The sequence below is a fragment of the Balaenoptera acutorostrata genome, chromosome 16 (assembly GCF_949987535.1).
Source record: "Balaenoptera acutorostrata chromosome 16, mBalAcu1.1, whole genome shotgun sequence".
NCBI classification, from domain to species: Eukaryota; Metazoa; Chordata; class Mammalia; order Artiodactyla; family Balaenopteridae; genus Balaenoptera; species Balaenoptera acutorostrata.
Genome location: NC_080079.1, coordinates 27,698,105 through 27,721,610, shown reverse-complemented (window position 1 = coordinate 27,721,610; position 23,506 = coordinate 27,698,105). Strand labels below are relative to the sequence as shown.

Below are 23,506 nucleotides of genomic sequence, written 5' to 3'. Positions count from 1 at the left end.
CAGAACATCTTCCGGGTCGTCCGGAAGTGACCCTAGGCGGAACGGTTGCCATGGCAGCGGCCGGGCACGCGGCTGGGCTGAGGGAAGATGGCGGTGAGGGGTTGGCTGGAGAGTCTGCGGGCGGCAGAGAAGACGGCGCTGCTGCAGGACGGTAACTTGAGGCACCCCGCGAGCACCCTCGTCCTTTCCCCCAGGGTCCGGCCCTCCCCTCTGGCGCCTCCGGGAAGGGCCTCAGCCCAGGACGGCAGGGCTGGGAGGTCGCGGCCTCCCCCTAGGGCCGTTACTGCATTTGCAGATGAGGAAACAGGCCCAGAGAGATGAGGTGACTGGAACACACGTCTCTGGACACCCTAGTTTCCTGGACACCACCTCACTCTGCTCTGAGTTCTGTTACTAATAAATAATAATTCTTTTCACGTTCACTGTTATTTGCTCCTCACCGCTGTCCCGAGAGGTGGTTAGTTTTGACCCCATTTTACAGAAGAGGAAACTGAAATCCAGGATTTTAGATCGGCCCCAGCTCCCCCAGTCAGTCAGTGGTACAACTGGATCTTGACCTGGGATCCCATGAACCTCAGTCCGGAGGTTCTGTTGCTGAGAGCAGCCCGGTATCATAGAGAGGCAGGACACCTGGGCTCTAGTTAACGACTTTGCCTTTAATTTACCGTGGTCTCCCCAGTCGGCCTCTTTACTTGTTTGAACGTCATTTTCCTCATCTGTAAAATGAGGTGGATGGATTACCTGTGTTGTCTCTGAGGTCCTTTCCAGCTGTAATGTTATGTTTGTAAGTGAACCTCTAAATGTTCCCTGGGTCTTTAGAGGAGACAAAGCAACCCCCTACCCCCACCTCGTGCTGGTCCTGGAAGAGGTGGGCACAGAGGTATGGATGGAGTTCTGACTTTCTTCCACCCTAGGACTGGCCAGTGCTTCAGGGTCCCTTCCTGGACTCACTTGGCAGCCAGAATGAATTCGGTCTGAATTCCTGTAGCTTTCAGGAAACCAGCAGGGACTGACATCCACAGGCAGAGGCCAGTTAAGAAAGCGTGGAAATTGAAGTCAGCTGGTCATTTGCTCATTTATTCATGCAGTATTTAGGGATGATTTTTACTGTGTCAGGTTGTGTGCTAGAGCAGATAGAAAGAAAAAGACATGTCCCAGGAGTTCACATAGTGGTCAGGAAAAAAATGTAAATAAACAAAAGCGTGTGTGTTAAATAGAGGTTGGACTCTTCTATAAAATGCTATGAGAGCACAGAGGTGAAAATGATTATCTCTTTGAAGGAGGACCTGACTGAAGAGGTGATGTTTATGGGTCCTAAAGGATGAATAGGTGTTTGCTAAGTGGAGAAGAGGGGATAGTTATTCCAGGAAGAATGACTCACATGTAAAGGCACAGAGGTGTGAAAGTATATGGCTGATTACTAGGGGCATAACAAAACATTTAGTGAGGCTGAAGCATTCACCCAGTCATAATATCTCCCTACACTGTGTCAGGTACTAGGTGCTAGGATGCAATAGTGGATAAAAGGACGCTTTTCTCAAGCGATGAGGGGAAATGGTGGAAAATGAAAAGAGATTGCAGATAAATTGAGGTATGTTGTGATAGATCTCTTATGCCAAACCAAAGATTCTGAACATTATCTCATAGGACAGTGGGTTTTGTTTTTATTGTAAGAAGTACATAACATAAATTTACCATTTTAGCCTTTTTTAAGTGTACAGTTTTGTGGCATTAAGTACATTCACATTGTTATGCCACCATCACCACCATCCATCTCCAAAACGTTTTCATCTTCAGCTGAAACTCTATACTCATTAAACACTAACTCCCCAGTCTCCTTATCCTCAGCCCCTGGTAATCACCATTCTACTTTCTGTCTTTATGAATTTGGTTACAGCAGGAACCTCATATAAGTGGGGTATACAATATTTGTTCTTTTGTGACTGGCTTATTTCACTTAGCATAATGTCTTCAAAGTTCATCCATGTTGTCGCATGTGGAAATGAGGAAATGTCACAAGTCGCTTGAGGAAATTTTGATTTCCTCCCTTTTTAAGGTCTGAATAACATTCTTCCATTGTATGTATATACCATATTTTGTTTATCCACCGGTGTGTCGATGGACACTTGGGTTGCTTCCACTTTTTTTATTGTGAATAATTACTGCTGTGAACATGGGTGTACAAAATATCTATTCTAGTCCCTGCTTTCACTTCCTTTGGTCAAAGGACAGTGTTAAACAAATATTTCATCAGTCAGGACTTCGTTAAGTTTTTTTGTGAGTAACATCACAAAACAACATTGTTAGTCCCCCCACCAAACCAAAACCAAAAGAAAGAAAACAAACAAAAAAAGCCAAATGTGTGTATATGCCTTGTCAAACCTCTCCTGTAGATTTACCCTCCTAATGTGTATGTGAGCGGGTGTAGGATGCTACTAACTTCCCGCCAAGAATCACTTCTGTTGCTAATGAGAACCCAATACACTTCTTCATAAATAATTTATGTTCATTGTGGAAATAAGAAAAATTAATAAACAAGTCACTGGTAATCCTACCATGCAGAGATAATCACAATTGACATATTCATACAGAAACTTCCATATTTTTTCCATGCATACAAACTCATATATTTTTTTCTTTCACCAAAATATCATAGTAATAAACTTAAAATTTTTTATATTCACATACATATGTACACATAGAATAAATATGTATTAGAATAAAGTATAGATAAATATTATATGATCTTGGGTACAGGAGGATATTCTAAGCACAACTTCTGGATAATAACCACAAAGGAAAAAGCAATTGACTATATAAAAATTAAACACTTGTTTGGGAAAACCCACATTAAACAAAGTTAAAGGGCAATTAAAACTGAGAACATTTGCAACATATATGACACGTGCTTAATATATACAAAGTTCAATCAGATTAGTAAGAAAAAGATGAATACCCAAATAAAATAGGCTAAGGCCTAAACAGGTAATTCACTAGAAACATGAACAATAAACCCTTGGAACATTGTTCATCCTTATAACCTTAAAGCCATATAGATATACTAGTATGGTTATTACAGGATCAACTTTGGCCTCAAGTGAGTTTAAGCCTGGGCTGTCACTTCCTAGCTTTATGACCTTGGACAAGTTACATGACCTTTAATCCTCAATTTTCCTTACTTGTGAAATACAAGTACTGGAGGCACATAGGATTATTGTGAGAATAAATGCAATAAAACATGTAAAGTGCCTGGCCCATAGTAAGCACTGCATCCTGCCTGCACTTAAGACTGGACTCCAGGGGAGAAGAGAGTCAGGCCAGACACCCTCAGCTACTCACAGGGAGCACCTTATACCCCACTCCTGATAGGACAACCTCTTACAGCTCTATGAGCCAAACAAATGAGTAAAGGTGGTGTAACCTAGGGGCCTACTGAGAGGCCCTGCAAATTTGGGGGTGAGTTTCCCCAGAATACAAATTCGGAATGACTCAAGGGAACTATGTCTCAGAGGAGTGAATGGACAGTGAAAAGGCTTGGTAGATCAGATAACAGTTGCAAGTTTTGGCTAGTGACTCCTTTAGCTGGTTAAGGGCCTTGGGGCTCTATTCATCAAGCATACGTTAGGTACCTGTCTACTGGGCATTGGTACTGTTATTAGTCTCACTGAGGAGCCTACCTATATCTACTTACCTATCTGTAAATATAGGGGAAATTATGTAGCCACTTTTAAGAAAATGCTTAGCATTATATTACATAGGTGGAAGAGCTGGTCTAAGAGACGCCATTGGGTTCTTCTGTTCTTTCAATGAAAGATGAAGCAATGTTCATTCACTCTCTCAATCAGTATTTAGTTGAGCTCCTAAAATATGCCAAATACTATACTAAGTGATAGGGAAACCATAGGTAGGGGGGATAAAACCCCTCTTACCTTAGTAGAAGAGACAGGCAATAATCCAAAAATCACACAAATACATGTAAAATCATACCAAGGTAAATGCTGTAAGGAAAACACACGGGGACTAACATCGTGTGGCTGTGTGATAGGGATGGCCTAGACGTGTACAGAAGAAGGCAGAGCGAGGGCACGGCTGGAGGGAGGCCTTGGTCGGGAAACCCAGTTCAATATCCTGAGCACATAGCCTTGGTTTTAGGAACTGGGGAGAGAAAGATAAATATGATATCATTCTGAAACAGATGCTTTTAAAAGCATAGTATGTGATAAATGCTCCACTGTGGATATGAATAAAGCACCAGGGAGGCATAAACAAACAAGTGATGAATTTTGCCAAGGTGGTTAGGGGTGATAGTTTAGGAAGATTGCACAGTGGAAGTGACATTTGAGCTGGATTTTGAAGGGCAAGGAGGAGTTCAGCAGTTGGGAAGAAGTTTGGAGCTATTTCTGGTAGAAGAATCAGCAGAGTAAAGACATGTTCAGAGAAAGCTTAGAAAGGAAATGAGTCCCAGGACATGTCCTAAAGTAGTGGTGGGCGATGGTTGGCAAGGAGTTCGTGGGAGGCTCTGGGAAGGTTTTGTAACATGCCCAAGGCTGTTAGTGTTTCCCAGGTAGATCTCTTTTTTTTTTTTTTTTTAATTTATTTATTTATTTATTTATTTTATTTTTGGCTGTGTTGGGTCTTCGTTTCTTTGTGAGGGCTTTCTCTAGTTGCGGCAAGCGGGGGCCACTCTTCATCGTGGTGCGCGGGCCTCTCACTATCGCGGCCTCTCCTGTTGCGGAGCACAGGCTCCAGACGCGCAGGCTAAGTAGTTGTGGCTCACGGGCCCAGTTGCTCCGTGGCATGTGGGATCTTCCCAGACCAGGGCTCGAACCCGTGTCCCCTGCATTGGCAGGCAGATTCTCAACCACTGCGCCACTAGGGAAGCCCCCAGGTAGATCTCTTGACCTGCAAGGCCCAAGGCAAGAGGAGGCTCAGAGGTAAGGCACTCTCTGTTTTGTGCCTAGGGAGAAGGAAGGTGCACTATTTGTTCCCAGATGGGAAGGAAATGGCCGAAGAATATGATGAGAAGACAAGTGAACTACTTGGTAAGTGATGGGGCCCCCAGCGGGCCCTTAGGAACACTTGGGGTGACCTAAGCAGAGGTAAACACGCATAGCTGAGGCTTCAGGGAGGATCCCAGCACCGCATGTGAAAGCTCAGGGAGACTGAAGCCCTTGAGGCAAGATTGTTCCTGAAAATAATCTGAGGTCAGGGCTGGACACCAGAGATGGAGTGGGCGTCTGCTTGACCAGTAAACCTCACTCCACCCCCAGACAAATGAGAGAGTGAGTAATTCTTCTAAGGTGGGAATGGGCATGTAAAGAAACCATTGGGAAAAAGCTTTACAGAGAAGGTGGAATTGGAAGTAAGCCTTGAAGGCTGAGTAGTGGTAAGGGCAGGCTTTCCCTGCAGTTTTTTTGCCTATTTTTTTGTTTTGTTTTCTGAAGCCACATCGGGAACAAACAAGAATCAGAGGCACAGCTTTTGACCTTGCCTCAGAAGTGGCTCTATTAAATATGTCCCTCATTTTGGAGAAGGGCTGAATCAAAGGGAGTAGGAGGTAGAAATGGTGATTTTGCAGCATTGTCACTTTCATTCCTGCAGCCCTTTTCCTCTAAGAATACGCTCATGAATAGGGGCCGTAGCTCAGATTTCTGGGAATTATTTGATTTGTTCATTCTCTGTTCTCAGGTATGCACATCAGCATTAACCGACTTCCCAGAGCTAGGTGGCTGGTTCTTTGACCCAGGGCCTGAGGCTGTCAGCAGTGGGAGTTGGTCTCTTTATTAAATTTCACCTGAAATGCTAAGACCAATGATAGAATCATGGGCTGGGTTATTTTCTTGTCATTATTCTTGACTTTAATTTCTTCCTGGGCCTGATCGACAGGTAGTATTGGCGAGGGAATTTCTTTTTCCCTTTTTCTGACAGCTCATAAATGTCTAGAACCGACAACACGGATTACACTGGTTTGCATTCTCTTAGTCTCCAGTCTTAAAATATGTGTCCTGTGCATGTTCAGCCGCAGAGTGAAGTGTTGATCCCTCCTTATTATGAGCTGCTTGGGTTCCAGTCCCAATTGGTTTAGTCTGGTGCTATTAAAAATCTTGATGTGTTTAGCATATGACACTGATTTGGTGGAAACCAATACAGTAGTAATATCCTCACAAACCATTGTAATTTATAGCGCTCCCAAGGGGTGACAGCCTTGGAATGCCTAACAGGGGTGAGCTTATGAAAGCAGAGGTCACGTGGGCTGACCACCACCATCACCAGGCCGGGGACTAGCGGCAGCTCTTCTCCCCCAGCCCCCAGCGTCACCTCTCTTCTCCACACAGAGCAAATAATACAGCTGTCGGGGCTGTGGCTGTAAAAACAAACAAACAAATAAAACCCAAGGCCTCTTAGTTGTGCTTGGACATGAAATTAAAATGAAAAAAAGTCCAGGTCCCTTCATTTGTAGCATCCCACATGAACTTGTCATTTTCCCTCTTGGCAGGTGGAGAATAGACAGTGGCCTCCAAACTCCTTTTTCTTAAAAGTAGAAATGGAGGTTCATAGGAGAATGTTGTCTGACTAAAGTTTACCTAATGATAGCAATGCCGTAACTTTTTTTTTTTTCTTAATTTTATTTATTTATTTATTTATTTATTTATTTTTGGCTGTGTTGGGTCTTCGTTTCTGTGCGTGGGCTTTCTCTAGTTGCGGCGAGCGGGGGCCACTCTTCATCGCGGTGCGCGGGCCTCTCACTGTCGCGGCCTCTCTTGCTGCAGAGCACAAGCTCCAGATGCGCAGGCTCAGTAGTTGTGGCTCACGGGCCCAGTTGCTCCGCGGCATGTGGGATCCTCCCAGATCAGGGCCCGAACCCGTGTCCCCCGCATTGGCAGGCAGACTCCCAACCAGTGCGCCACCAGGGAAGCCCGCAATGCCGTAACTTTTATTGGGCGCCATGCTAAGTGGTTTACACGAACCAACCACATTACAGCCCAGTGTGGTAGGTTACTGCTGTCTTCATTTAACAGTCGGGAAAAATGGAAGCTTCAAGAGGATAAGCACCTTGCTCAGAATCACACAGCTGGTTAGTTACAGAGCTAGGATTTAAGCCTAGGTCTATCTGATGAAGAACCCATGCTTTAATCCACAAGAACATTCTGTTGGGAGTTGAGGTTATTTAATCCCGTTTTCTTTTCTTACTAAATCTTGTTCTCCCCACAATGACCCAAGTAGGGGCTGGAGGGAGCAGGACAGAGATGGGCGGCAAGGAACACCCCGCTCAAACCACTGGGCCCTTTGAACAGCTGATCCTTTTCTCACCCATCTCCAACCACCCCACCCCACCTCCGCCAGCTTGCAAAGTACTGTTTTTTTTTCATTTTTAAGTATAAATAATCCCAGGGCCTGAACTGACTTCCATTTGTGCATTCTTTGAAGCAAAATATGGACAGGGTTTTTGTGGGTGTAAATGGTAATACTTTCATTTTCTCAGCTAATTATACAAATTGGATAATTGGCCAAACTGGTTTTCTGTCCGAAAAACCCAGAAAGTAATTTACAGAGAGAATTACCAATAGGACATCTGTCTGGGTCGGAGCTCTTCCGGTCGGTGTTAATAAGCATAGTAGTGTCATATTTTTTTTCTACCCTCTCAGTGCTATTCATTCCCACCCCCAACAGTGAATGCTGTATGTGTATTCATAGAGGAAAAAACTGAAGGGCCCCATAACAATGATCGGAACATCAAACCAGCCCTAGAAGAACACAGCATGTCCAGGGGGGCAGCGGCTGAAGGGCAGGCCATCCCCCAGCGATTACATTCGGATTACCGGCTTAATCTGCTTTGGTATTTGACCGCCAGCCTAACCACCCCAGGCTGCATTTGGAGGATATTGAGCACTTTCATCCCCAAGCACTTCACCGGCTTTATAAATGACCCACTCGATTCCCTTCAGCCTCCTCAGGGATGGGACGTGGCAGCTGTTTAATAGCCACATAGCAATGTTGCAGTGTTTTAGGGCAGAAAAGAAGAATCCTGCATCCAGTTTAAGCTGCAGGGAGTATTTAGGAAAGGGGAATGTAATTATCCACATTGGAAGTGGGCCAGGGCTTGGAGCTCTGGGGAAAGAGGCCTTTAGGACCTCCACTTTCCAGCCCACCTGAAAGATGGGGCCTCCTTTCAGCAGTCTGGGACATCAGCCTGCTTCCTGCTGACTTAGGAAAAAGGCCCCAGGCGCTGCCTCCTTCATATATTCCCCATCAGACCCTTTACAGGGTCATTGAAAGTCTCCTTTCCAAGGACTGGCCCTGGCTCAGCCGGGAAGATATGACAGCGTCCCAGGGAGCTGCCTTGCACACACCAGTTTGGGTTTAACATATAATCAAATCAGAGTGACAGCAGGTGGAAACAGTCTTCTGTTGCCGCAGGAGCTGTCCTTGAGTTCAGGAACAAAGACAGGACAAGAAAGACAAGACAAAATGTGTATTTGCATGTGTGCATTCATGCCCACGCCCATGGGAGAAATAACAAGGACTTCACCGATTCATTTGTTGGATCTTATCTCACAAGGGAATGAATACAGAGACTTTCTTCATATTCTAACAAAGAACTTAATTCCAAGGTGTTAAAAAAAAAAAAAAAGCGAAACAGCCAAGGGTCCAAATTTCTGTGACCTGAGTGGCTTTCAAGGTCAGCAGTAAGGAAACCAGTAGCTGACTTTCCTCCTCCTTAGGGTACTCCTTGGGAAGGTTTCTGTTCCAAACCCAGTATTCCATGGATAAAAGAGTAGACAGGAAATCCTGGTATCGGAATTGCCTCTCCTGGCCACACTGGCATCATGCCTCAGGACACATGATTTAACAGGGTCCATGATTACAGGACGCCTCACTTATCCAGCCCCAGATAGTTAGGTGTTTTTCATAAATTATCAATACATTTTCAAATAATTGAAGCTTTTCCTTTAAATGCTAAAATACAAAAAACAGAGCTACTTTTTTTTTTTAAAGTGAACCTTTTAAAATATCATATATGCTTATTGAATGTTTATAGAATACAAGTTAGCCTTTTACTAATGATTCAAATTCTGGTCTTGAAGTTAGGAGACCTGAATTTTAGCTGTGGTTTTTACAAGTTAGTGTATCTTTCTTTTTTTTCCTTCTATCTATCTATCTATCTATCTATCTATCTATCTATTTATTTATTTATGGATGGCTGTGTTGGGTCTTCGTTTCTGTGCGAGGGCTTTCTCTAGTTGTGGCAAGTGGGGGCCACTCTTCATCGTGGTGCGCGGGCCTCTCACTATCGCGGCCTCTCTTGTTGCGGAGCACGGGCTCCAGACGCGCAGGCTCAGTAGTTGTGGCTCACGGGCCCAGTTGCTCCGCAGCATGTGGGATCTTCCCAGACCAGAGCTCGAACCCATGTCCCCTGCATTGGCAGGCAGATTCTCAACCACTGCGCCACCAGGGAAGCCCTAGTGTATCTCTCTGAGCCTTGGTAATTCTTCATACTCTCCCCTGGAGAGTGGTGGCAAGGGTTGAAGGAGAGCAGGCAGGGAAGAAATGCTGTTTCCCATTTGAAAAATACAGGTACTGGACTAGATGCTTTCTAAAGGAACCTCCACCTTTAAACTCTGTGATGACTGTGTTCTATTATATCGTGATCCCGTCAGGGTCTAAGGATGCTTGTTTGTCCTCACACCAAATGGTCCCACATCCTTTTTAGTTCTGTTGCTGCCCTTGATGTGAGCTATCCCGTCATGCTGTTGTCAGTTTGCCTGGGAAAAAATTAATTTCCTGCCTTATTCTACACACAGCATTTTATACATGTCTGAGTGAGAATCTGGGAGTGATCTTTCCTACAATAAAGCGTGAGATACATGGGTCTTGTCACAGGAAACCGCCACTTAGAGGCATTTGTCGCTTCTGAATTTGCAACTGTGAACACTGCAGCCCAGAAGGCTGGCTTCCAGTTAAGCGAAGTATTACATGAATAGATTTGGATATACTTCTGGTCACAGTCCATTCACTTAAGAGAGAAGAAGTATTTGTGAGAAAAAGAAAAAAGTTGCCTTTAAAGCATATTTCCAAGTTTTACTCTTCCTTATTAATTTTCATTGTAAACTTGGAAATGTGTTTCTAGGGAGAGTTTTTGGCCCTGAGACGTAATAAAATCGCACTGCAGAATGCACCAGACCTTATAAAAGCACATATTAAAGGGAAAATTCAAATTGTGCCGCATACTTTTGTGTTCAGCTTGTGTGCCTTACTTAGAGCATGAGGGTGTTTGGGTTTGGCACCGCTGCCCAGAAGGTCTCAAAGAAACCCATCCTGAGAATCGCATTGCAGCTCTCACCCCCCGGCCCAGAAAAAGGAGCAACTGTGACAGGACGCCAGGCACTTTCTGAGTTGTTTGGTTCCTCACAGCAGCTTCAGGAAGGCTGCTGACCTGGAGCAACACTGGGACTGCCACCTGGAAGACCCCCATTGCTGCGGGCAGGGAAGGAACAGAGGGGTTGCGCTCGGGAAAGCCCCCCGTGGCCATGGTGTGCTGACGGTAGTCACTGTGACAGGGCTGAGCGGGGTTCCTGAGCATCCCAGCAGGGGCTTTCAGTTAGTGTCTACTGCATTAGTCTTTTCACTTTTATGCAAACATCTGGGTTGTAAAATAGAGATGATTATTTGCATTATAAAAGGATGATTCCACTCTATAAAAAATGTACATTAGATCTTTTATAAATAATGCATTTAAAATATGGTGTGTGCCTAAAATTTCCTGTAAATACAACTCCGGGGCTTTTGTTTTAAGCCATGTACACCTGAGATGAGTGAATTTCTATATTTGGACTTTCTGAATCATGAGACAAATCTGCCTATCAGCTTTCACCCTCTTAATTCATTTTTCCTCTGCCCATTTTTAGAGGGAAAAATGCATGTCAGCTCACACTTTTGGGGATCCACATTTTCCCTGTTACTCGTAGCTACACTTTTCCTAACATTCACATCTTCCCTTTGCATGAAGTCACACCTGGGGGTTTCTGAACTCCACTTGGCGCCTTTCAGAGCTTTGTTCTAATTCCTTTTGTGTGAGCACCCATGATATGGGCTTTACAAGTTGTCTAATATTGAAATACTCTCCTGAGATTTCAGAGGTTGTGAGGTCCCTGCTCAGATGGATAAAGCCAGTGTAAAAGCCGGTAGCTCCCACTTTTATCCTGTTCCAGTTACCTAATGTGATATTGATGATTCAGCAGAAAGAAGCAGAGTACCTTTCTTCCCCATAATCCCACTGCTTCCTTCTCTCCTCAGTGAGGAAATGGCGTGTGAAGAGTGCCCTGGGCGCCTTGGGCCAGTGGCAGATTGAGGTGGGAGAGCCAGCACTCCCAGCAGCAGGGAGCCTGGGGCCTGAACTCATCACGGAAAGCAATTCCAATGTATGTCTGTCTGTCAGGTGTCTTGGGGAGGCTGGGGGAGTGGGCTGCTGGCCCTCGGGGGCAGGCGCCATGTCTTGTTCACCTCCTCATCTCCAGTGTACCCACCTGGACACAGTGCTCTAGAAATGTTTGCTTCAATGAGTACCCAAAGTGTTTTGGCTTAGTCATCCCAGGGCGAGGGCTCCAGGCCTAGAATGTCACAGCAATGGCAGTATCAGAGGGGAGCTGTGGGGAAGAGCTGAGGGTCTCCCACTGTGCCCCTTGATAGAGCTTTGTGGAGGGGGGAGCCATCCTTTCCCACCCCCCTCCAAGAATAGTCCTCAAGTTGGCTTTGCCTTCTGCAGCCCATCTTCATGCGCAAGGACACCAAGATGAGTTTCCAGTGGCGAATTCGAAACCTCCCATACCCTAAGGATGTCTACAGTGTCTGTGTGGACCAGAAGGAGCGCTGTGTTGTCGTCAGAACAACCAACAAAAAGTAAGTGGCATGGTGGGCACCTGCCTGCTTGTGTATGCGCGAGGTGGGGGTGCGGTATGACCTGGGGTTAGGGCTCAGACGGCTCCCCACCTCAGAGGGCAGAGAAGCCTGCTGTCCAGCTCTGAGGGAGGCAGGAGAGCTTCACTAAAGTCCTGTAGGAGGTGCTAAAAGCTGAAGGGCTTTCTCTCTGCAGGACCAGCTTGAATATTGTAATCAGTTCCACCAGGGCAGGGAAATTTGAACAATGAGTATCTGGCCCAGTACTTGGCACATACTGGGGCTCAATAAATATTTGCTGGATGAATGAGAGGATGAGGGAATCACCTGGCCATTGCCTTGTGATCTTAAGTGGTTCTGCTGTAAGGTTATTGTGCCTTGACCTCTGGCTGGATCCAGTCCATGATGAACTTGGCCTGGTAACATCACTTTTGGAGCTGGCAGGGGGCCATGGCCTGGAAGGTGCACCTGTCTGAGGTGGCAGTTACCGAACTTTCAAGTACTGGTCTGGGAGCAGCAAACCTATCCCTCCCTGAACTGAGGGACAGTGAGCCGGTGCTTTGGCCTCTTGGAAGTCTCTTGCATGAAGTCTCTTGCATTATGTTCAAAGGGGGTACTAGACTTCCTTTTGCTCCTCTTCTCATGGTCTGCTAGGGGAAGGCAAAATGTGGGGTTGAGGGGACAGAAGGTGACCAAGGTGGAGATCTGATCCTGGCAGAGCTGCTTCTGGGCTGATCATCTTGGAAATGCATTGATCTCGTTTGGGTTTCTGGAGCTCTGACTGATCACAGGAGAAGAGAAGAGCCCTGTGATGACTCAGTCATGACCTGAGTCAGAGGGATTTCAGAATAGGACCAACTCCCATGAAATAGATTTGGGGCAGTGAGATGGGAGGTTTTATGAGTTACTGGTCCACAGACTGTGAAGCCACCCAACATGTCTCATGGGGTGCTAAGCTTAGGCCAGAGGTCTAACCATCCATCCACTGGTTTACAAGCAGTAAGGAAGACCCAGCTATTTGTCCATCTTCTCAGGTGGTGTGGTGCCAGCCTCCTGTCCCATCTCCCTCAAGGTCCATGATGCCCACGGGGAAGCAGTGTGCCTCTCAGGCTCCCCTGGTGCAGCCCTGGGTTCTGCCCTCCTCTATGACCCCCACACCCTCTCACTTTGGCAGGGTTAAGGGGTGGGGAAGGGGTAGAGATGAATGAATTAATTTCAGGATTATTGCTGTACACGCAGCCAGCAGCCCCTGAAGTGGGCCTTGTCTATAAATACAAAGTCATAATAATAAGGATTTGCGTTTATAAAGCACTTCGAAGCCCTCAGATAAAAGGCAGTTTATTCCTGTTATTGTTCTCATCATTAACAGCAGTCAGTGCCTAAAGTGGGATTTAGTAATTTCAGACAACAGAGAAATTGCCTTTAGGAAAACAAACTCCGTGCTTCAGCAAACATTCCCTGGCGTAAGAGGCCCTGGGTCTAAACTAGGAACAAAAGTGCTTCTGATAGCACTTGAATCTGCAGCCCAGCAGTTTGTGGAGCTGGCTGCTGCCTCCCTTTTGTCCCCCAGAGGTCACTGTCGAATACAGATACCAAGCAGAAATGTGATTACCAGGGAGTGAGAAAAGAGAGGCTAGCTAGCTCACCAAAAAATTCATCTGCAGGCAGATCCTCTGGGTCCCATCTCCTGTGCGTATTCAGCCATAGGTGGCGCTCTTGGCCAGGCGCTCCATGACCAGAGGCCCACTCCGGCGCCCAAGGCAGGGGGAGATATTTTTGAACTGATGGGTAAGGCCAGGTGGGATGGGAGTAGTGCCCCAGAGGGAGCAGGGCCGGGATTGGATTCCCAAAGAGGGGAGAGGAGTATGTGAGTGCCCACCTCAGAGCCTACAATGAGATCTCAGGTTCAGTGGCCCAGCCTGGCTCAGCACAGCCTTCCTCAGGATCCTCTGCTGGGAGGAAGGTGAGAGGCTGCTAAACCCCTAACAGGCTCTTCCTGAGCCTAGTGGCATTTTCATCTTCTACCTGGAGTAGATGTCCTATACCTTTACTACCCCTAAATATACAGAACTCAATAGCTATTCCTTTGAGCAGTGTTTAGCTTTTTCAAGATACTTTAAAAATCTGTTTTCTGATCATCACACCATCCAGTGGTGGACAGGGTATGTTTTTTTAAATTTTATTTATTTATTTATCTATTTATTTATGGCTGTGTTGGGTCTTCGTTTCTGTGCGAGGGCTTTCTCTAGTTGCGGCAAGTGGGGGCCACTCTTCATCGCGGTGCATGGGCCTCTCACTATCGCGGCCTCTCTTGTTGCGGAGCACAGGCTCCAGACGCGCAGGCTCAGTAATTGTGGCTCACGGGCCTAGTTGCTCCGCGGCATGTGGGGTCTTCCCAGACCAGGGCTCGAACCTGTGTCCCCTGCATTGGCAGGCAGATTCTCAACCACTGCACCACCAGGGAAGCCCCAGGGTATGTATTTTTATTCTTGTGCTATATATGAATGATTATGTATCTATAAAGTCAGCATGATGAACTGACTTACTGAAGGGATAGTTAGTGATGGTTTCAGTGCCCAGGCCTCTTCAGTTTCCATCACACTGTGGCTTTTCTGATTTGACTTCCTTCACCTGGAGGTTCCATGCCTGCCCCGATTCTGATATTCTGGATTATGGTTACCAGTAAAAGCCAGAGTTCCTTTGTCTATACCTGCCTTGTCTCTGAATAACTGGGTTGGCCATTTCTCTTGAAGGAATTGATTCCAGTGTATTATGTCCTTGGCCCCAGGTAATAGCAAGGGATGAATCAGGGAAGGAAGAAAGTGCTTTTCCAGGATCCCATTGTGGCACCATCTATTCCCAATAAGAGTGTTTGTGCAGAAAGAAGGTTCTTAGCCTCAGCCTAGAAGCTGGCAGCTGTAAGTGGAATGAACTAGGATGTGGAGTAGGAAGATGTCAGCTTGAATCTGGCCTCTGCCACGTATTACCCGTAGCATTTTGGGCAAGGGTTCCTCATATATCATAGGAGAATACTCATACGTACGTCACAGATTGTTTGGGGAATTATGAAATCGTATATGTACAAACACTCAGCCCCATGCCCGGCCTGAAGCAGGCCCTCAACAATTCTTTGAAAATTAGAACCTGAGGAGAGCTTGGCTGATTTGACATCGGTAATACTAACACTGTGGGAGTGTTAATAGGCATCTCTAGAAAAGAGGATTCTGTGGTCAAATAAGTTTAGGAAACTCACTTTGGTAGGACTTCTGAGTGCCTTTAGTATGTGAATGTGCGCTGTGACTCTCTACAAGGGGCTACTGTAGGCAGGGGTGACCAGTTTACCTGGAGTGTTGATGTTTAAGAAAGAAGGGGAGATTTGCCGACTGATTCTCTAAGGGACGGACTGGCTAGAGGCTTCTCTCGACCACTCTGGCCGAGCCTGTGTGCAGGTGTGCAGAGCACCCACTGGAGGTGTGTGGGGCGTGGCCCATGTGACTCCACAGCCATCCTGCTTCTACTTTCAGCCTCCTCCAGAGTCTCTCTCTAAAGGCCTGGCCTCTTGTGCCCTTTCTCAGTTCACTAAAAGGGAGAATGGGTTGGGAAAGGACTGGGAATTGGGAAGGGGAGACAGCAGAGAGAGAGTGATAGGGTGCAGTGGATCATTTCTGAAATAGCCAAAGTGAAGGAGCTGTCCTTTTGGCACAGTTTTGAGAGAGATACAGAGTTGGCCTGTTCCAGTCCCTTTGACAGTGACTGAAAGTTCATCTAGGGCAGCTCCTTTATTTTTAGAAAGGAATTTGGAGGAAGAAACTGAGGCCCGGAAGTTAAGTGGCCTGTCCAGAGTCACAGGACAGGGCCAGGAGTCCTCCTGAGAGCCTTGCTTGCATGTACATCTTTTGGACACTTTTACATTCAGAAAGGAAGCCCACTCTGTGTTAGATGGAGTGCCCAGGAGACCTGCAGGGTGGCTGGGTCCTGGGGGAGACTAACCCCCATATCTGCCCCATCCTTGGACAGACACAGGGAACCTAGACCAGGTGGTCTGTTACTTTGAGGTGAGAATGTAGAGCGATGGAGGGGGGGGGGCGGTCAGGAGATTGGGGGGATTATCACTGTAATAAGGGTATCTCCGTTTACCAGTTTTATGACTTGGGCAAGATACCTAACTTCCCTGTGCCTCAGTTTACTCTTCTGTAAAAGAGGATAACAGAAGCAACCAACCTGAGAGGGTTGTTTTGAGGATTCAATGTGTGTTGAACAGGGCTTGGCACAGATTTAGCATTCATAAATGTCACCTTTCACTGTGTGGCTGAGACCAAGGACAGTGAAGGCGGCAGGTGAGAATGGGGGTTGTTGTGCATCAGCGAGAAGTCCAGGAACCACCACACTATAAAGGCTTAGCTTTCAGCAGAAACACAGGGTCTCCTCGGGCAGCGATATGGCCTGTTTCTTCTTCGTCCTTAAATCCCCAGCTCATAGCTCAAGGTCTGGGACACAGTTGACGCCTAAGAAATGTTTGCTGCCTACCTAGGGCTGCCTGAGGCTGAGCATTTGGGCTTTTCCAGAAGCACAGTGGGTCCCTCTCCAGTCCAGGTGCTGGTGAGAAAGTGAAGCATGGTTCTTCTCAGGGCAAACCCCAAGGCCAGGGATGGAGATAAGGGAGTGTGGGCTGCTCCCTGAGGAGAGAAAGCAGATGCCCCATACTCCCTTGAAGACTGCCCATCAGGAGCCCCTGAGGAAAATGGTTTAACCTCAGCCAATAAACTAAATCCATTAGAATGGACTCATAACAGAGCTGAGCCTCCAGACCTCCTCTGCCTCCATCCCCCCACCTCGTGAGAGGTGATGGGAGTAGAACAGGGAAGCTGGGGTAAGTCATGCAACTCAAGTTCCCTTTGATCTTGTCATTGCTGTTGAGACCAAGCCCTGGGACTCTTTTTCCAGTCCTACTACCCCTGCCTGGGGAATGTGCCTTGTGCCCCTCAGAGTACACAGGTGTGTCCCTGTCCCCCCTCCCCGGCACACAGCCAGGTAGGCAGAAAGGATGTCCCCACGTTCTGCGCAGCAAGGCCTTACACAGTCCCCCTGGGTTCGGCTGAGCTGTGTGTGCCAGGCTGCTTCTCTCCCGGTTCTGCTTCTTGTGTATGTTTGCAGGGAAGATGTTAACACTTCCTAACAAGCCTTTGTGTTCATCTAATCTCTGCTGTTTAACCTTTGACTCCCTCCCTATTATCAGCGTCTGCCACCTTTGCTGGCCAGACCAGAGGCCCCAGAAAGAGCCCTTAGCCTGGGCTGGCTAGGAAGAGGATGAAGCCGACATTCCACCCCGGTTTGTAGGCAGATGGATCACCTGTCCCTGGGGCAGAGTTTGGAAAATAAAGCAAACTTGTGGTGCCATTAGGATCCCCCAGCCCCCACTCCTTTTGAACTGTCAGCCTTTAAGTAAACATTCTTTTCCTGCCACGGGTCCCAGCACCTTGGCGGGGAGTGAGGAACCTGGAGGATAGGGGCCCTGAGAGCCTTCACTAAACTGAGGGATTTGGGCAGGGAGAGCAGGGCAGAAGTGCTGCATTGATGTCAACTCTCTTGAGTCCCCAGGGCATCAGGGCTTTTGAAGTGGACTGGGGGTACCTGCCACAACGACCAGGCCCCTCTGACATATTAAAAGCCCTATGCTCTCCAGGCCCCTCACTTGAGTTTGTCTGTACCTGTCTGCAGCATTTCCCTGCCCAGCCCACATAACCTTGCAGCAGCAGTGATGCCATGCCTGGGTGACAGGTCTGGTAGCCACTGGCCAGAGCCTAGGTCATACTTCCACCAAGGAAAATGCCAAACAGTCCTATTGCTAGAGGTGAGGAGGCCATTGCTTGTGCTCCAGTGTAATAAGCACCAGACCAGGATCAGGGAACTTTAATCCTGGCTCTACTGACAACTGGCTGTGAAGCCAGGCGAGATATTTCACCTCTCTGAACCTGAGTTTCCTCTTTGGCAAAGGAGGTCAAATTATAGACATTATGGGTTGAATGTTGCTATCTGGGTTTGTTTTTTGTTTTGTTTTGTTTTTTAGTTTTTTGGCTGTGCCGCGCGGCATGTGGGATCTTAGTCCCCTGACCAGGGATCGAACCCACGCCCCCTGTATCGGAAGCGAGCAGAATAACCACTGGACGGCCAGGGAGGTCCCAGGGTCGTTTTGTTTTTTTACTAAAAGGGATCATCAATCTCTGGACTGCCACCTGCCGATGAGGGGGACCGAGTGTGGTATGTGAAAATGGAGGAGTGGGGTCTCAGGGCCAGCAAAGTAATCCAGGGCCCCAGAGATCCAGCTTCCTTGATGAGTCCCATGGCTTGTTCTCTTAGGGATATTTCTCCTTGTGGATGTACTCCCCTCTCTGGCCTACAAGTAGAGTCAGGCTAACAAGGCCTTGAAAGACCCCAAAAGAGGAAAAGGTAGCTGAGGTCCTCAGTAAAGTGCCACGTAAGTGCCAACTGTCAGTCCCCAGCTTTCGAGGACAGCCCTAGATGTCCTTATTCTGTTTCTTGTTAGCACACATATCCCATTTTCTTCGGGTGCTGAGGAGGTAGGGCTCGCCTGAGCCAATTGTGTATTCCAGGAGGCTTTTTCCACGTGTCTTTGGGAGGACTGAGCTTGAAGTATGAGTCATTCTGACCCCTGGTCTAATCAAGGAATTATGACTGGCCCTGTTCCATTGCTGGACTGGCCATAAGGCCTTTCATTCTTTTCCTTCCAGGACCACTAAGCTCTAAAGTACTGGCGTTCTAACTGGCTTCCCTTCTTCCTCTTTGGCTGTGTGGGGGGAATTGTATAGAAGTTTGGCATCAGAGGGCCTGATGCCCAACTGTTGGGGTCACTTTGTTGGGTGTTCTCATGGCCTCTTGGTGTCCCCACAGGTACTACAAGAAGTTCGCAATACCTGACCTAGACAGATATCAGCTGCCTCTGGATGATTCCTTGCTGAGCTCTGCTCATGCCAACTGCACCCTCGTCATCTCCGTAAGAGTCATTCAGACTTCTTGGCCACTATGTCAGGGAAAGGCTCCTTCTTCCCCTGCCCACTTCCCATCCTACTGGAGTCCTCAGTTCCAGCCCCAGCTACTCCTGGGGTGTGCTTGCTAGAGAACAGGCCTGTCTGCCTCAGCATGGCATGAGCTGGTGAGGGCTCAGGAGGAGCCTGATTTTAAAATCATAGCTGGAAGAGGATAGAGGGTGATGGGGAGGGGTGGAATCCACAGAACTGGGGTTCTAGACGGTCCAGAGGCCTACCCCTACCCAGCCATGTGACCTTGAGCAAATCATTCAACCTTGTAGGCCTCAATTTCCTCATCTTTGAATAAAGGGGGTAGAAGGGGCCCTGAGGGAGAGAGAGAGAAAGAGAGAGAGAGAGAGAGAGAGAGTGTGTGTGTGTGTGTGCGTGTGTGTAGGGAGGGGTGATGTGACTGAATCATGTCCTCTCCTTGGCTCCATCCACAGTACCAGAAGCCAAAGGAGGTCCTAGTAGCTGAGTCAGAGCTGCAGAAGGAGCTGAAGAAGGTAAAGACGGCCCACAGCAGTGATGGGGACTGCAAGACTCAGTAGCGGACCCCTGAGGCCTGCACTTCCAGCGCTGAGTGTGGGTGAGGCTCTTCCTGTAGACGCCTCTGAGACTTCGAGGCTTGGGCCTTTCTGGCACAGGGGCAGCCTCTTTTCTCCCAGGAGCTGTCCAGGCTCTGTAAGAACTGGGCCTCAGGGCACTCCTAGCCCCTGAGTCGTGGTCTTCTCTCCTGAGTAAAGTAATTCTGAGTCACTGTGGGTGCACTGCCCTCTTGTCCACCTCTGATGCTTCTGCCCCCAGGGAGGGTGCTGCTGATGACATTTCCTTCTCCTCTAGCCTAGGGACCTTCAATATAGAACCTTCCACATAAAGGGAGGTGTGGGTCTTAGATGGAGAAGAGGATCAGGGAGCCCTGACCCCAGTAGGGCAGGGCGTCTTCCCCAACCTGTTTGCATAAACTCAGAGGAAAACCAGGCTGGAAGGGCCCCTGTGCTACCTTACCTTGTAGACCCTAAGTGAAGGGTGAGTGAGGAAGAAGTTTTTAAACTGCAGAAAACCTGGAAACAGCCCAGGATATTAAGACACTGTGGGTGTAAAGCCAGCCTAAGGGTTGCAGCATTGTGGAGCACTGGAGTAGGGTGAAGGAGGTCACTGCAGGTGGACAGCAGCTTAGCAGCCAGGAGCCTTTCCACAGTCCCCCTCCATACCCCACAGGTGACACCCACCCCACCACCAGGGCCAAAGGGGTGGAGGGGGTAATAAGAGGTTTTCCTGAAGAAAAGAAACGTTTGTTCTTTGAGACACTGAGCCACGAGATCTTACCCTTCCCTAGCATGCCCAACCCCAAGTTTAAATCTGTTGTTCCTTCTCCCTGGGGTCTTGCCAGCCAGTGAGGAACCAGATCTGTGAACAATCAAGCTTTATTTCTACAAAATGAACATTTTAGCATGTCTCAACAGCTAGCCTGAGGTTGGGCTGGCTCAGAACTCATTCAAAATTTCGGGGTTCCCTTTGTCCTTTCTTGGTTTCAAAGGAAGACCAGGCCACAGTACCCCAGGAATGAGTCCCCAGCCCAAGAGCTTGGTTAAGGGTGGGGTCTGACTGAGGTGGAGGCTGGTGTCACAGGGTATTGGCAGCCTCCCCTCTCCTTCCAGGGAAGGGGCAGGAAGGGACCAAATGGGAAGGCTGGAGCACCTCACCTCACTCTCTTGTGGTGAGCTGGCCCGGCTCTAAGAAGGGGTGGGCCTCTCTCCCCAGGCCAGATCCTTGCTCTGGCCAACAGGGAAGCGAGGCCCGGCTAAGTTCAACTGAGCAGCAGCAGGTCCCTTCTTTCCAACTGGTTCCTGAGAGGGATTGCACCCCTGGGTAACCCCAGTGCCCAGGAGTCAGCAGCCTTTATCTTAAGGTGCCTGAGTACCATGGTCACAGGTCTAGGAACCCAGGCAGGGCCGGGGAGGAGGTATCACTGCACCCTGCAGGCAGCAGAGGTCCCTGAGTAGCTGGCTCCTCTGGCCCACAGGCTGGGGTGGCCCTGTCACGGGGTTTGAAAGTCCAGGCCATGGAGGTTGTAAGACAGCGCAGCGTAGAGATGCCTGGTGGTGAAGCGCAGGCAGTACACAGGACTGCTGAGGGGCGTCGACGTCAGAGGGAAGGCCTGCACGGGAGGGACAGGAGTGGCGAGAGCATCCCCACCGGGAGCCGGGGGAGCCCAAACCCAGGATTTCCAGGCCCAGTGCCAGGGGACAGGGGCCACTGTAGGCTTCCTCCCACCCTCTCCAGGCACACCCACTACCAGCGCAGCCCCCAGTAACAAGTCCTGGCATCCAGGAGGCCTGCGGTGGGCAGGACGCTTACGTGCAGGCAGGCCCTTTGGCGCCGGTCCCACAGTCGCACGACACCGTAGTAGGAGGAGCCAGTGGCCAGCAGGTGGTTCCCATCCGTCTGCAGGCAGTACAGGGTGCTGTCGTGGGGCTCTTCCCACTCCATGACACACTTCCTGTCCGGGAGGAGGTGATGCAGGGGGAGGTTTGGGGGTGCCCTCCACCTCCACCCCAGCTTCCCCAGAGGCCTTAGGGAGCCACTCTGGCTGGGAGAAAGAGATGCCGAATCACCAAATTCCTTTAAAACCAGACTTAATGGGGGAAAGCCTCCTCAGTAAAGATCTCTTTCTCAGCAAGTCCCTGGCCCCAGGCAGGTTTATGCCTCGTTTGCGCATCACATGGCTGCTGTGTGTCACCAGACTTAAGAGGCAAGAAAGGCCTCAGGAAAGCTGGGAACAGAATGCTGAGGGACAGCACCCTGATGGCTCCCAAGGCTCTTATCAGGGCCTGGTGGCTATGGTCTCCCGGGTCACAGGACCAGGGCCGCCAAGGTGGGGAGTCTAAGCTTGATCTGACCTTGTCAGCTGCTCTCTACCAGCCCCTGATATAGAGTCTCTGTCCCTCTCCTTTGGGCCCGCCAGGACTGGAGGGAGGGCCAGGACTGGTATGGGGTTCTCACCACCTGTCCTCCTGCCCGGCACACTCACCGGACACTGGCTCGGAGGTCCCAGTAGCGAACGTAGGTGTCGTAACCACAGGACAGGAGTGTGGAAGGGGACTCGTACATGACGTCCAGCACCCCGGCCCCTGGGGGAAAGTCACCGCCCAGGTGCGTCATCAGCTGCCCACTGGGAAGAGAGGCAGGGCAGAGGATGAGAGCTTGTCCCACCCTGGCCCACACACATTCTTTTAACCTTCAAATGGCATCAGTTCCTGGGGAAATGCAGCTCTCCTTCCTGAGCTAGATTCCCTTAGGAGGGCGGCCAAAGGAGGAGATGCCCTAGACTCCCACCCCTCTCCCCACTTCCCAGTCCCTGCTTCTCCCCCAGCTGAAGGCCTCAGTCAGCCACCAGCAGCCCCTCCATCACACCTGCACGCTGGCTGCCTGCCGCCCAGCCACTCCTCCTCAGGACGATGAATGGGCCTTGCTGAAGGGGTCGGCCCCCCTCACACACACACACACACTTGGTTACTTTATACGCCTTGATCCCGCAGGTCATGCGGTTCTGCGCTGCCTGAGTCCAATGCCTTAATTCCTGCCTGTAATCTGGGGCTCAAACCTCACTGGGGATAAAGACCACACAAAGGGAGAAGGGGAGTCCCAGGAGATGTTAAAACAAGTAAACACCTTTGTGTCTGGGGAGAGAAATCGCTGAGAAAGCAGCTTAGCAGGCTGGTCCCTGGTGTTCCTGGCCCGGCTGGCCCCCGGCCCAGGGCTAGCACGCCTCTGTGATCACAGCCACCAGCCTGCTGGGCTCCAGCTTGCTCCCCCCACCCTTGCCCCTCTCGGTGGCCGAGAGCAGATTACCGAGAAGAACAATTTCTTTGTGACTGTGTAATTCCCTCCGTGACCGCGGCAGTGGGCAGACCCCTCGCCCCGATGCCAGACCCCTAGCAACCACGTAGGGGGGCCTCCTGGCCCTAGCAACTACCCCTCAACATCAAGTGTACCCGCTAATTCCTGTGGCTAGGGGACGGGTAGAAGCGGTGAGTTTCTGCAGAATGACTGGGGGGAATGAAGAAGGGGACACGCTCCAGGCCAAATCTCTCGGCTTCACCCAAGAGATGCTGGGCTCTCCCCTGTGACGTGACGGGAGAAACTGGGCTGTGGACACTTCATAGGGACACCCAGGTGAGAGGCCCCGGCACGGGTTAGGGAGGACTTTGTGGTCTCACCAGCCCAGCTTCGGCCCAGGCAGGTTTCACCAGAGAGCCTGAGGCAGACGAGGCCACCAGCCACGTGTGTGAACGTGGACCTTAGCTCCAGTCCTTCTACCTCACACAGACTCTCTGACCCTCAACCTCCCTTCTCCTCAGTGGAGCCGCCATCTTCCCTGAAGGAGTAAAGGAGGCGGCTGTGGGTTCTTTTCTGCCCTACTCTGCCCACGAGTCCCGGGCAGTGCAGTGACCCCCAGCGAGAGCACTGCTGCTCTCCAGTCAGGGCGGGGGGGTGGGTAGGCCTTAAGTCAGCACCCAGGTCCCCAGCCTCCTTCCAAGAGAAGTGCTTCTTCCTCTGTGTGC

The 23,506-nt window shown here is 49.3% G+C and overlaps 2 protein-coding genes across 5 annotated transcripts in view; one reads left to right on the top strand and one right to left on the bottom strand.

The window, feature by feature from the left end:
* The first annotated feature begins 26 nt into the window (after window positions 1–26).
* Window positions 27–19,712, top strand: DPCD (deleted in primary ciliary dyskinesia homolog (mouse)). Of its 2 annotated transcripts, XM_028167730.2 has the most exons (6): window positions 30–151; window positions 4,962–5,042; window positions 11,296–11,420; window positions 11,765–11,898; window positions 18,805–18,907; window positions 19,385–19,712. In XM_028167730.2, the coding sequence occupies exons 1-6, from the start codon at window positions 88–90 to the stop codon at window positions 19,487–19,489; spliced, it is 612 nt and encodes a 203-aa protein (XP_028023531.1). In that variant the 5' UTR covers window positions 30–87; the 3' UTR covers window positions 19,490–19,712. The 2 variants fall into 2 exon arrangements, with proteins under 2 accessions (XP_007187375.1, XP_028023531.1); XM_007187313.3 differs by lacking the exon at window positions 4,962–5,042 and having other exon boundaries at window positions 27–151.
* A 637-nt stretch (window positions 19,713–20,349) lies between these two features.
* Window positions 20,350–23,506, bottom strand: part of FBXW4 (F-box and WD repeat domain containing 4) — an 80,830-nt gene continuing 77,673 nt past the window's right edge. For all 3 annotated transcript variants that reach the window (XM_057531300.1, XM_057531299.1, XM_057531298.1), the window contains 3 exons: window positions 21,973–22,113; window positions 21,300–21,441; window positions 20,350–21,099 (listed from right to left, as the gene is read on the bottom strand). In XM_057531300.1, coding sequence (XP_057387283.1) covers window positions 20,980–21,099; window positions 21,300–21,441; window positions 21,973–22,113 — 403 coding nt within the window. In that variant the 3' untranslated portion in view covers window positions 20,350–20,979. The remainder of the gene's footprint in view (window positions 21,100–21,299; window positions 21,442–21,972; window positions 22,114–23,506) is intronic.

Coding starts and splice junctions, on each gene's coding strand:
- DPCD (XM_028167730.2), top strand. CDS start 88: ATGGCGGTGAGGGGTTGGCTGGAGAGTCTGCGGGCGGCAGAGAAGACG. Junction 5,043..11,295: donor GAAGACAAGTGAACTACTTG/GTAAGTGATGGG, acceptor TTCTCTCCTCAG/TGAGGAAATGGCGTGTGAAG. Junction 18,908..19,384: donor ACTGCACCCTCGTCATCTCC/GTAAGAGTCATT, acceptor CTCCATCCACAG/TACCAGAAGCCAAAGGAGGT.